Consider the following 14,213-nt stretch of genomic DNA (forward strand, 5'->3'; position numbering starts at 1 on the left):
TTTACATCACTCCATTTATATATTGTACGCTCAACAACGTGATTTTCCACCTTACACTAACCTACTGCATTAAATCATTCACCCCTGAAATTTCATAATGAACTATTCCAACCTTTGAGATGGAAGAGTTCAAATGTGTCTTCAGGGGTTAACCCTTTTGCCACTGTAGACTATAATGGACTTATCCATATCAATGCATGGTAGAGTCTACTAAAGTAACACAGGGGTGAAAGGGATAATGAGCTAAAAAAAGATGTATTGACCTAAAAACAGGTATAAAGTTGGCTTTCCTATAACTTAACAAACAGAATTAATATGACCCAAATTATTTTCTCAGTCCTGCCAAATGTATTTAAAAGTTGATACTGACACTACACTAGCTAGAGGCTGTTTTATTTTGATCAAATTCTAGATTGTTATTGTTACCAGCGTGCTCAAAAGAAAAATAATTGACTTAAAATTGTTTGTGCATAAAATAGAGATGGACCAAGCTTAATGGTCTAGATTTGATGTTTCCAGTGAACATGATGAAGATTTCAAGCCCTGTATTGATTCGTACTTATTAATATTTATTTGCAAATGTATTTGATGATGGAAATGGTATAAAAAATTTAAGGCCTCTGAATTTAATTTATTTCAAAATACCGGTGAGAATCGGGGCCCACTTGTATAAAACATCTCAACTCTTAAGATTTTCTCAAGTCTAATATTTCCCATGGACAATACATTGCTTGAGATTTTCCTAAACTTTGAGATGTTTTATACAAGTGGGCCCGGCTCTTATCCAAAACAATATTTCATTATGAAACAATTTTGAATCATATTCTTGTAAAACAAAGGAAACAAATATTACCTAAATAATCTATATCCTGAACTTTCAAAAAAAACTACAAGAGAAGATCGTAGTTTTAATATATATCTTCTATCTGTAAACAAATGATAGGACAAATCATAAAAAAAAATAAAAAAAATATCTACAAAATAAGTTGTCTGATAAACAGAACATCAATTGAATCTATGAAACATTGCAATACATAAATACAGTGCAACTTGAAATCTGTACCAAAATATACAACTTTTTTTAACTGGAGACAATAAAAAAGTACAGCATAAATATTTTATAAAATTAATTATACAACACAACATTTATTTACAACTTGTTTTCTTATTTGTACATTTTTACACAAGAGACACACATTAAAACACACTCTCCTGCTGTATATACTATATTTTACTGTTACACAGGAACAACACAGCTGTGTTAAACCTTTCATCTCTAGTTAACTTTAGTAGACTCTTCCATACATTGATCTGGACGAGTCCATTATGGTCTACAGTGGTGAAAGGGTTAACAAAGAGCAGAATATTGCAGAAAACTTATCAATAAATATCATTCTGCCTCCGACAAAATCCTGTGCTTTGATTGGTTAATTATATTTCTGTATAATCCCATATTATGCTACTATACTGAGAGAATATGGAATCCATATCACCCCTCTAGGGAACCTCACTGTGGGGATATTATATCAATCGGAGGGGACTGTAAACAAATATGGCGGCAGCAGCAGCACATTTCACTTGAGATTATTATCACTAACATCACTTAAAAGAAATCACAGGACCCTAGAAAGATGGTCGGTATTATTAACTTTGTGGTAAATCATTATTAGATAATTTTTCCCAAAAAATCATACATTTTTTTTTCAATTTAATTGAAATACGTACAATGTTTGTGTAGAAAGTAAAACTTTGATATCACATATTTCCCAACTGATGAATCTTATTGAAGATTTTTTTCAAACTCTGGAATCGAACAATTATAATGATCCAGAGTTTGAAACAAAGTCAACTGGATAAGCTCACGATAGTCATGGTCAGGCATATTTTTATAGGTTCCATGATAAAACTCTATTCAACGAGGCAAAAGAATATAAAACTATTATAATATAATCACAGGCAACCATATTCTGTAGGCGAATGAAAGCAACAATAAGCTTGACAAACTCGGGGTATATATATATATATTACTTCTTTGACCCATATATATATATATACAAGCAAAGTTAGCTTGAAACATTCAGGGTAAGTAATATAAGCTTAACTTTCTGCCTAACAAATAACTCAATGGAAGGTTTTAACTCATTCACCCCTGAAAACACATTTGAACTCTACCAATTCAAAGGTTGGAATAGTTCATTATGAAATTTCAGGGGGGAATGAGTAAAAAACTCTTTTTCAAAACCCCATATCTGTAATTAAAGATTTAAAATTTCAGTTCCATTAAATTACTGGAAAAAGAAAGTTGGACTTGAATCTACACTATTTTATTGCACTTTAAAAATTTAAGAATTCGTTAAGGCTTAATAAATGGTTAACTATGATACTAATGAACGTATGATAGCTATGTGATCATACAATCAGTGAAACCTGCCTAACCTGACACCTTAGGGACCCAACCAATTAGCTGGACAAGACAGTGTCAGTATTCTCAGGTCTCAATAGTACTTTTGTAAGAAATAGCATTGCGATTGTATGTCAGATTGGACAGTATGTCTCAAAACACAGGGGTCAGATTTAACAGGTTAATTTCACTGTACACAGATACAAATATGCTTGATCAGTTCCCGGAAAATGAAAATGAAACTTTGAATCTAATTATGCTGCCTCCTCAATTTGCATAGTAAAATCTAGAAACTTGTTAGCTAACAAATATCAGGGCTTTTTCTAGCTTTTTATGAAGAAAACACTCTTTCAAAATTCGAAAATTGGTATTATTTAGAAAATGCAATAATGATAACAACATTGCAAAACATGTTTCCTTTTTTAAAAGGAATTGTGTTTCATCCATTAATATTGGTTTCAGCAAGAAAGAGGAAAGTTTAACTATCAAAAAAGTTGAATTTTAAATTCGTACTGATTAAATAGTGTAATTCTTTTGCTAAAATTTGTAATGTAAAAAAAATATCTTTTGATTTTTTATTCAAAAAAGCCCTTTATATATATCTCTGTATCCTGTTTCTGTCATAAAACCATTTAACCCTTTCGTCACTATGTAACTTTAGTAGACTCTACTATGCATTGATATGGATGAGCCCATTATGGTTTACAATGGTGAAAGAGTTAAAAGATTTTTCTAATTAATTTATCTAAGAAACTAAGATAAGGCAATTTTCAGTTTAATTAAAACATGTAAAAATCATTGTCAAATCACATGATAATTTCTACAGCTACATAAATCAGATTAATTACAAAGTGAGAAGTGAGAATTTAATTTGTGAAGGCTTGTTCTGTGAGCACACACATATCTAACAAAACACTAGACTACATGTACCGGTATTATTTAGTTACATATCACAGCTATTTATCAACAATGAACAAGATACAATGCTGAATTACAATTTTATCTAAAACCTTTAGTGCATTCCATTTAACAAAAAGTTCTATTTGTGCCAACTTGGAACTGGTCTTTTAAATGGATCAGTGCATTCCAAATTATGTTCCTGTACGTGCAAATCTAATAGTTTAATAGGAAAAAGGAACAATTTTTCTGGAATAAACAAAAAAAATTGCTCTGACCATTTTTTTATTTTTTTTAAAATACAGATTACTGTCTTAACTTAAAAGTAACAATTTTTCTGGAATAAACAAAAAAACTGCTCTGACGCAAAAATAAATAAATATAAATACAGATTACTGTTTTAAAACTTAAAAGATTTAGGTACGCTGACATTGCTTGGAGTTGGTAATAGTGTTTTAGACTGCTTAAATACAGTTTAGCTTGTTATACTTAAACCCATTATAAAATGTGGTGAACATCTGAAGCGAAAGCATTTTCAAGGGCGGCCATATTGGATCCAACTTGGTACCCTCAAATGAGACGTTCCCGCCAAACCGGTTCATTCTGGCAGAACGTCACATTTCATTTAAAGGATTGTCTGGTTGGTGTCTGCACATCTGGAATGTTCTGCTAAATGGAACACACTGCTAAAGTTCAAATTCTACTACGCCATTTAATTTGTACTAACCCTTTCACGACTGTAGACCATAATAGACTAATCCTGATCAATGCATGGTAGAGTCTACTAAAGTTACATAGGGGTGAAAGGGCTAAGTGTGGAACTATAAACAACAAGGTGTTATTTTTGTTAATATTCTACCAGGTATGTGTTGCTTTATAAAACATAAATTTATTCATGCATAGTTTCTGGAAAATTAATAAAAAAAAAAAAATCTTATTATTATTGACTTCTAAGTGGATTAAAAAAGAAGTTGAAATTTATAGTTTCATGACTTCCCATTATTTGTTTTCGTATTCACACAAAAAATTAAATGTATTTTCTGATTAACCAGGTCACTTTTATACGTGTCTCAGCTAGGAGTCGAACCCCTGACTACATGTTACTAGTCCATTACTCTCCTGGCTGAGATAAAAGGAAATTACCTCAAGTCGAGTACCAAGTAACATAAAAGATGGTTTTCCACCGTGACATTAACAGCTTCTACATTCAGTCTGTCTTTATTTTAATTTAAACAATATTTTAAAAATGTATATCAAATATTATTTAAAAACTGCTTATTTTAGTGTGATGGTTAACCAATAATGTGCATTAACTTTTTTCTATTTTTTTTTTTTCATGAATTTTCACTTTCACAAATACTTATACATAATTTGAATATTTTGATGAACACAATATTTTCCTCAAGGCAAAGTCAAAACTCTATTAGTAAAAAGAAAACATTATGGTATCTAATTGAAGAAAAAATGGCAGACCACCAGAATTATATTAAGGCATCACACACATAATAAAATACTCTAAAAAATATGCTGCAAACATTTTTTAATTTCTAGGCACTCATCTATGGGACTGAAAATATAGATTTTTTATATGAAATGTATTAACTATGGACATATTAGTATAAACATATAAACATGTATCTATCAAAATATATTAAGCACAATGAACCGTTATCTGATCCTGATATTTTTGTTCCTGAAAATGTATCTGTGATAAAAACAAGTTTTCTGATTTAACATAACATGACAACCCTGTGATAAGCCCATGTCTGCTGTTAGGCCCATGTCTGCTGTTAGGCCCATGTCTGCTGATGTCTGCTGTTAGGCCCATGTCTGCTGTTAGGCCCACCCCCTTGTTATACAAGCGTCAGAATTTTGAGTATAGTAAGTCTTTCATGGTCAATTTGTTGATGTGTGTTGTGCGTTATGTAGAATGAAATCATTATTTAAAATTATCTAAAAAGATTTAACAGAAATATGGCTATACATGGTGATCAGACTTTTCTTGTAGTGTTGACTGATGGTCACTTTATCTCCTTCACCCCTGAAATTTCATGATGAACTATTCTAACCTTTGAATTGGTAGAGTTAAAATGTGTCTGCAGGGGTGAAAAAGTTAAAATAGAAAATATCTGCTGTAAAGTAACATTGAAAGATGAACATTTGATTTTACAGCAAAATACTTGCATAAAAGTGCTTTATTTTCTCATAATGAAAAACTGAGGAATATCTTCATAATGTCAATGAAAAAATATGCTATACATTACCAATCCATGTAGAAACTTGTAAAATTAAAGTAGAAAAAAACAATATGCCATTTTTAAAATGTATAATTTTTCTGAACATAATTGCGTCATAATTGAAAACCAATTTTAAGTCCAAGTTCTGCCAATTTAATTCATTCACCCCTAAAGACACATTTGAACTCTTCCAATTCTAGACTGGAATAGTTCATTATGAAATTTCCGGCGTGAATGAGTCATTAGAGTATTTCAAATATTATCCTGTTTCTAAGAACTAGTATAGGTCGCAACATATGTCGTCATAATTACAAAAGCATTGAATAAAAGTCCAGCAATTACAATATCTAGTATATAACAGATAACAAGTTACCACAACCTAAACTTTAAGCTAAAAAGCATTCATTATTACATCCCGAACAACTTTCCCTGAATCACGTACACAGTGAATGTGATACATCTTTGACAATATGTAAGTCTGATTAGCAAAAACATATAATGAAGATAATAAAAAATGTTGCTTTACTTATAATTTTGATGTCTGGATGAATTTATTTGAAGGCTCCATTTTTGAAATAGTTCAAAAGAAAAAGAAATGAATATCAAATATGATTTTGTGATTCATTAATTGTTGTGTATATATTGAAAACCCCCAAAGTGGCATTGAGCGTGCAGTTTCAAGATGTCTTCGTAGAAATTTTACAAAAATTTTACTAGAGATATTTCACTTTGTGATAAATAAGCAGGCAGATTGGCATTGAGCATGCAATTTTCAGATTAGTCTTCGTAGAAATTTTACGATTTTTTTGTTTTTGAAATATTCACTTTTGTGATGTAAAAGCAGACTTTGACAATGAAAAAAACAATGCTTTCAAAATCGACCTTGGTAAAATTATTGTACAATATAGTTTCTGTACCATACAGTGAAAACCAATCATTAAACGACACTTCCTGTTTTTGTCACATAGGCATGAAACAGATCCCCACGCAAATGGTCCGTGTCTGTATCACAGGACATATATATACTGCCCATGGGGTGGGGGATGTGTGCCACGCTCCTGTGCTCTTCGTAATTTCTCTACAAGTCAACCTTGATAAAATGATGAGAAGTTTATGATGGCACACATCCCCCATGGGGTGGGGGATGTGTGCCACGCTCCTGTGCTCTTCGTAATTTCTCTACAAGTCAACCTTGATAAAATGATATGAGAAGTTTATGATTCTTTGAAAAAACTTTTTAGCTTCATTCATAAAATCAATATTATAACAATATTACATAACACATAACTTGTAATATCATCAGCACAAAAATATCACTAAGTACAGCTATCACGACAGTACAAAGTTTAAGTACATGTCTACAAAATAAAAACAACAAAAATACCAATACTAATTGTCATTGCAATCAAGCTAATTATCTTTGATAATTTTTCCACAAGCATTCACAACCACTAAACTAATGCTTGAGGAAAAATTGTACAAATCGTTACATTTTTTAATGAATCACTCAGTCATATTCCAAAATTTCCTGAAATTTTTGGAATCTGCGAAGCGTTTGTGAGTGATGGGTATTGTTTACATAGCTATCACGATCGATGCAAGTCTGAAATTATACACTTGTTGCCATACACAATCACTTAAGTACAACTCGATATTACATTTCACGTCAGACATTATATTACATTTCACGTCAGACATTATATTACATTTCACGTCAGACATTATATTACATTTCACGTCAGACATTATCAGTTTATATTACAACTCAACATTAACTTCGTCCTTGGGACTAACTGTGTAATTCGAGTGAAAACAGGAATAGAATATCATCAAAATATCATAAACCAACAATCTTCGGAACTTTCAACACTTCAATTCTAACTTGTACATCTCTATACAGATAAACTTCGATATAATGTCCTACATTTCCCAACACACTGCTGTCCAACTTAATAACTGGGTAGACTGGAGCAATCAGGGTGAAGTACACACTGCTGTCCATCTTTCTAAGTGAGTAGACTGGAGCAATCTGAGTGAAGTATACACTGCTGTCCATCTTTATAAGTGGGTAGACTGGAGCAATCAGGGTGAAGTATACACTGCTGTCCATCCTTATAACTGGGTAGACTGGAGCAATCGAGTGAAGTACACACTGCTGTCCATCTTTATAACTGGGTAGACTGGAGCAATCAAGGTGTACTTTCATATTCATGGATACAGCAAGCAGACATGATACCAATAAAGGGATTCAAATCATCCTTTCATTTTTTTTCTTTTATTATCTGTAACAAAATCGCTGACAGATTGTTGGTTTAAGATATTCAAAGTTTTAATAATTTAACAAATATATTTTGATTAATAATCAACTGCCATTATAACTTTTTGATAATGCTAGACAACTCTTTCATGATCTCGGCGAAGTGCGGTCTCTTGGCTGTATCATATTCCCATATCCTGAGCATTAACTTGTATACTGATTCTGGAGTGCCTTCTGGAGGTGGCATCCGGTACCCTGAAATGTGAAAAATAAAACAATATCAAAATACTGTAAATATACCTAAATGTAATTAAGCAGGCATCTTATTTTAGCAAATTTCACTTTGAATGTTGAGCTAATTCATTATTACACTAACTTAAGTTTCTTTATATTGTTTTCTATCACATAATATATTATAGAATGATTAATATATTAAGTTGAACTAACTTGTTTCATAATTGTTGTAAAATAAACAAGGCATTACATACATTGTGACAATGAAGACGCTAGAGTGATGACAAAGTTTTTTCTAAAAATAGTAAAAGTAACCTTGACCTTTAACACAGTAACCTGAAATGCGAACTTGTTCAAGGCATTGCCATATCAAACACTTGTATCAAGTTTCATGAAATTCTGTTGAGGAATGAAGTCGCTAGAGCGATGACAAAGTTTTTGGTAAAAATTGTAAAATTGACCTTGACCTTTAACACAGTAACCTGAAACGCGAAGTTGTTCAAGGCATTGCTATATCAAACACTTGTATCAAGTATCATGGAATTCTGTTGAGGAATAAAATCTGTAGAGCGATAAGAAAGTTTTTCTAAAAATAGTAACAGTGACCTTGACCTTAAACGTAGAATCCCGAAACGCGAGCTTCTTCAAGGTATTGTCATACTTCACACTTGTATAACGTATCTTGAAAATCCGTTGAGAAATGAAGTCGCTAGAGCGATGACAAAGAGTGTAACATACATATGTATATTCCTATATCCCCTCAAACTTTCGTGGCGAGTGGATAATAAAGTTTATATTTATATTTATGGTTGTGCCAATTCATTGAAATGCATGAGAAATTCCCTGATTCCATAGGGGCCAACATTTACTCCTATGATACCATGCAGTAGAAAACTGCTTGTGGATATCTAATCAACAATTAACCCTTTCACCCCTTTGTAACTTTAGTAGACTCTACCATGCATTGACCTAGATGAGTCCATTATGGTCTACAGTGGTGAAAGGGTTAAGTTACAAGATTCTGAATGTGTAACACGACAGTAAAAATATACTACTGTATACCAGGAATTTTTTGTCGCAGTTTGACTTCCGCCTTTTTTTCGTCCTCGCCAACAAGGGCAAATTTATCCTGACAGCGACTTTTAGTGCACAACATACAATATATAGTAATTAGATGTGAAGGGTGAAATTAACAAAGGGCAAGCATAGATTTTATCGGCAAAGGGCGAATCTTTGCCAGGGTGAAAGTTTCCCGCGTTACAGTAATCCAGTATAAAACCTTTACTAACAAATCTCAAAAATCACAAAGTTAACAGCATACTCTGTGAAAAGGTTCCTGTAACACAACCAGTAAGCGTTTATGTGTGACGTTTCGACCAAGTATCAAACAAAGCGTAGCCGAATCGAGTCATTTCGGTACATATATAACAACTAATTGTACATACGCTTACAGCGTAGCCGAATCGACATCCATCTGTGGAAACTCGTACATATTTTACACCTTTGTGTACATACACTTCACTGGGCATTTGTCTGAGGAAGGTGACAGAGTATGTACCGTACTAGTCATTGAAACGTCACATATAAACACTTCTTGGTTGTGCTACATGAATCTTTTCACAATCCATATTTACAAACCTGAAGAAAATGTTTAGAAATATTAACAGTATACAAAATTGTCACCCTTCTAATTTGTAACACTCTCTCTGATTGGATGGGGTCTTTCAAAGCACGTGCAAGAGGAGATAACTCAAAAACTAGAATCTCCCTTCGTAACAACAAAGATGGCGTCCGCCACACTCATGCATTCGATATTTGCCAATCATTCACAGGATAAAATAGGCTACAAGCAACGACAGCAAATTCAGCAATGAGAGAGCCGCTAGGATGCTAATTACAAAGATGGCTGTAAATTGTCTGTAATATTGCCCAAACGCTGCCATTATGGGCTATTTTGTAGCAGTCAAGTACAACTCAAACACACTACTGTAAGTGACTTATCATTTAGCAGAAAAAAAAAGTAATAAAAGTTTGTCGGTTGGCAAATTTGTTATCTCTGGGTTAGGCGGGGGTTTATGAACCTGTAGACCCTTCCTAACCCAGAGATAACTAATATTGTATAACTGGACACTGGTCATTATAGTTATGCAATGATACTGACCACCGTCCACTCTCTCCCTGGCTTGGTTGTTACTCATCCCAGAGTAGGGAGTTTGACCGAAGGCAAAAACCTCCCACATGAGGATTCCAAAGCTCCACACGTCACAGAGGGATGTGTATTTACCTACGGAACAAGAAAACACCTAAATGTAGTTCATTCTTCAATGAAAGTGTACACATGAGGTTTTGATACATGTTGAAATGAAAGTAATATCCAAGGTCTGCAGTCTTGAGGTAGCAGAGTACAGTAGAAATGGCTTGATCCTTAAAATAAAGGGCATGTCTCAGATAAACGTGGATAGCGAATTTATCCTGCACAACACACCTACATATATATGTGGCAGGGTGAATTTTTCTGTCATTTGGAGATATGTGACCATTGTATATAATTAATGTGTTTGAATTTGTTTTGTTTTCTAGGGTTTTATTTACACGTAATAAAAATACCATTGAACCCACAACATCTTGTGACTTATGAGACTGTTACATATACATATATTTATAAACTACATTTTGAATACATTTTTTTTAGAAGAATTAATTTGTTTTCAAAAAGTGATTTCCCCAGATTTAGGAATTGTGAAAACCATGGTTACCACATCAAAACACGCCAAAAAATGTGAAAAAACATGTTTTTAACCCAAATTTTTACCCATGCAAGCAGTATTTTTTTTTCTTAAAACCTGTCTTAAATTGAATATCACCTACTTGGTAACAGAAATAATCACATTTTAGCACAGGTCGTTCAACTGGATTTTTCACAATATTTACACATGTGCTGAGACTACATGTGCATAGACTACATGAAAAGCTAGCTTTTGATGTGTAGACACAGATTTGTAAATGGTCAAAAATGAAATCTCAAAACAAATTCGATTTTTCGTTTGTTTTTAAATGTGAAGCCCACATATATATAGCCCACTTCATCATGTATATGCCAATTTTAGTGTTGATTTGTTTATTAAACTTTGATACGTGTAATATTACATGGGTTATTCATTGTACAAAAATATCACCCATGGCCACCGTACGCTACTGTACACCGCTACCTGAGATTTGATTGATCAGCAAAAAAATCAATATTTGTATGATGGGCAGCATACAATAATTGTCATATCTACTACAGTATATTTATGATATTTTATAAACAAAATATTAACAAAGTGAGTGACAGCACACATAGAAACACCCTCCCACCTCCAACAAAAGTTGGCAAGGGAGACTTTGACCCTTCAACCTTAAAAAAATTAAATCTTATCAAGTGAACTTGATATTATCACACTATGGTGTAAATATAAACTAAATATATTGACATATTCATGAGATATCTTGTACAAAAGGTTTTCACTTCAACGTGGTCAAGTATGACCGTTGACCCTTCGCCCTTAATTAATGACCAACAATAACCTTATCAGGGTGTAGAGCTTGATATAACCATACTATGATGTAATGATAAGCAAAATCTGTTAAATGGCTCGTGAGATATCTTGTACATTTAAGCTTATTTACTTCAAAGTGGTCAAGTGTGACCTCTGACCCTTTGACCTTGACCATCGAAATCTAATAAGTTATAGAACTTTATGTTACAATAATATTGTGTAAAGAAAAGCTAAATATGTGTAAGGGTTCACGAGATATATTGAACATAAGCTTTTTTATTTCAAAAGAGGTTCAAGCATGACCTTTGACCCTTCAACCTTGACTGTTGGACCTACAAGATCTCATCGAGTGTAGAGCTTGATTTTAATATTCTTTAAAATGGGGTTTAAGTTGTACCTACCGTACAGAAGGGCCTCTGGACCGGTCCATTTGATTGGTTAAGTTGTACCTACCGTACAGGAGGGCCTCTGGAACGGTCCATTTGATTGGATAAGTGGTACCTACCATACAGGAGGGCCTCTGGAGCGGTCCATTTGATTGGTTAAGTTGTACCTACCATACAGGAGGGCCTCTGGAGCAGTCCATTTGATTGTTTAAGTGGTACCTACCTTACAGGAGGGCCTCTGGAGCGGTCCATTTGAATGGTTAAGTCGCACCTACCGGACAGGATGGCCTCTGGAGCGGTCCATTTGATTGGTTAAGTTGTACCTACCATACAGGAGGGCCTCTGGAGCAGTCCATTTGATTGTTTAAGTGGTACCTACAATACAGGAGGGCCTCTGGAACGGTCCAAATGATAGGTTAAGTTGTACCTACCGTACAGGAGGGCCTCTGGAACGGTCCATGTGATTGGTTAAGTGGTACCTACCATACAGGAGGGCCTCTGGAACGGTCCAAATGATAGGTTAAGTTGTACCTACCGTACAGGCGGGCCTCTGGAACGGTCCATTTGATTGGTTAAGTTGTCCCTACCGTACAGAAGGGCCTCTGGAGCAGTCCATTTGATTGGTTAGGTTGTACCTACCATACAGGAGGGCCTCTGGAACGGTCCATTTGATTGGTTAAGTCGTACCTACCGTACAGGAGGGCCTCTGGAACGGTCCATTTGATAGGTTAAGTTGTACCTACCGTACAGGAGGGCCTCTGGAACGGCCCATTTGATTGGTTAAGTGGTACCTACCATACAGGAGGGCCTCTGGAGCGGTCCATTTGAATGGTTAAGTCGCACCTACCGGACAGGATGGCCTCTGGAGCGGTCCATTTGATTGTTTAAGTTGTACCTACCATACAGGAGGGCCTCCGGAGCAGTCCATTTGATTGGTTAAGTTGTACCTACCATACAGCAGGGCCTCCGGAGCAGTCCATTTGATTGGTTAAGTTGTACCTACCATACAGGAGGGCCTCTGGGGCAGTCCATTTGATTGGTTAAGTTGTACCTACCGTACAGGAGGCCTCTGGAACGGTCCATTTGATTGGTTAAGTGGTACCTACCATACAGGAGGGCCTCTGGAGCGGTCCATTTGATTGGTTGAGTTGTACCTACCGTACAGGAGGGCCTCTGGAGAGGTCCATTTGATTGGTTAAGTTGTACCTACCATACGGGAGGGCCTCTGGAGCAGTCCATTTGATTGGGTAAGTTGTACCTACCGTACAGGAGGGCCTCTGGAACGGTCCATTTGATAGGTTAAGTTGTACCTACCGTACAGGAGGGCCTCTGGAGAGGTCCATTTGATTGGTTAAGTTGTACCTACCATACGGGAGGGCCTCTGGAGCAGTCCATTTGATTGGTTAAGTTGTCCCTCCCATACAGGAGGGCCTCTGGAACGGTCCATTTGATTGGTTAAGTTGTACCTACCATACAGCAGGGCCTCCGGAGCAGTCCATTTGATTGGTTAAGTTGTACCCACCATACAGGAGGGCCTCTGGAGCAGTCCATTTGATTGTTTAAGGGGTACCTACAATACAGGAGGGCCTCTGGAACGGTCCATATGATTGGTTAAGTTGTACCTACCGTACAGGAGGCCTCTGGAACGGTCCATTTGATTGGTTAAGTGGTACCTACCATACAGGAGGGCCTCTGGAGCGGTCCATTTGATCGGTTAAGTTGTACCTACCATACAGGAGGGCCCCTGGAACGGTCCATTTGATTGGTTAAGTTGTCCCTACCGTACAGAAGGGCCTCTGGAGCAGTCCATTTGATTGGTTAAGTTGTACCTACCGTACAGGAGGGCCTCTGGAGCGGTCCATTTGATAGGGATTTGTTTGAGCCCTTCTGATACAGTGTATTCTTCTTCCTCACGAGACATTCCGAAGTCAGAGATCTTCACAACATTGCTGTCTCCCACCAGACAGTTACGAGCTGCCAAATCCCTAAACAGATCAGATAGTCAGTGAATCTAATGACTAGATATAAACTTGGTTTATTTTACAGCAATTGTGAAACAAGTTATTTCAATTTATATTAATCACTCTTGTTGGTTCAGATGTCAGCGTGCAGAGGCCTTTAAATGATGGAGGAAACCGGAGTACCAGGAGAAAACCCATGTAGTTTGGAAATTGACCCCAAACCTTTTCACATTTGGTCAGGGAATCAAACCCTGGCCGCCTTGGTGAAAGGCAAGCGGGCTACCACTACGCCACCCGATCC

The 14,213-nt window shown here is 35.4% G+C and overlaps 1 protein-coding gene across 2 annotated transcripts in view; it reads right to left on the reverse strand.

The window, feature by feature from the left end:
- Window positions 1-6,675: 6,675 nt before the first annotated feature.
- Window positions 6,676-14,213, reverse strand: part of LOC110462605 (tyrosine-protein kinase Fer-like) — a 40,440-nt gene continuing 32,902 nt past the window's right edge. For both annotated transcript variants that reach the window (XM_021516632.1, XM_021516631.1), the window contains 3 exons: window positions 13,785-13,936; window positions 10,188-10,310; window positions 6,676-8,047 (listed from right to left, as the gene is read on the reverse strand). In XM_021516632.1, coding sequence (XP_021372307.1) covers window positions 7,908-8,047; window positions 10,188-10,310; window positions 13,785-13,936 — 415 coding nt within the window. In that variant the 3' untranslated portion in view covers window positions 6,676-7,907. The remainder of the gene's footprint in view (window positions 8,048-10,187; window positions 10,311-13,784; window positions 13,937-14,213) is intronic.

This window comes from Mizuhopecten yessoensis, unplaced genomic scaffold (assembly GCF_002113885.1).
Source record: "Mizuhopecten yessoensis strain PY_sf001 unplaced genomic scaffold, ASM211388v2 scaffold10811, whole genome shotgun sequence".
Lineage (NCBI taxonomy): Eukaryota > Metazoa > Mollusca > Bivalvia > Pectinida > Pectinidae > Mizuhopecten > Mizuhopecten yessoensis.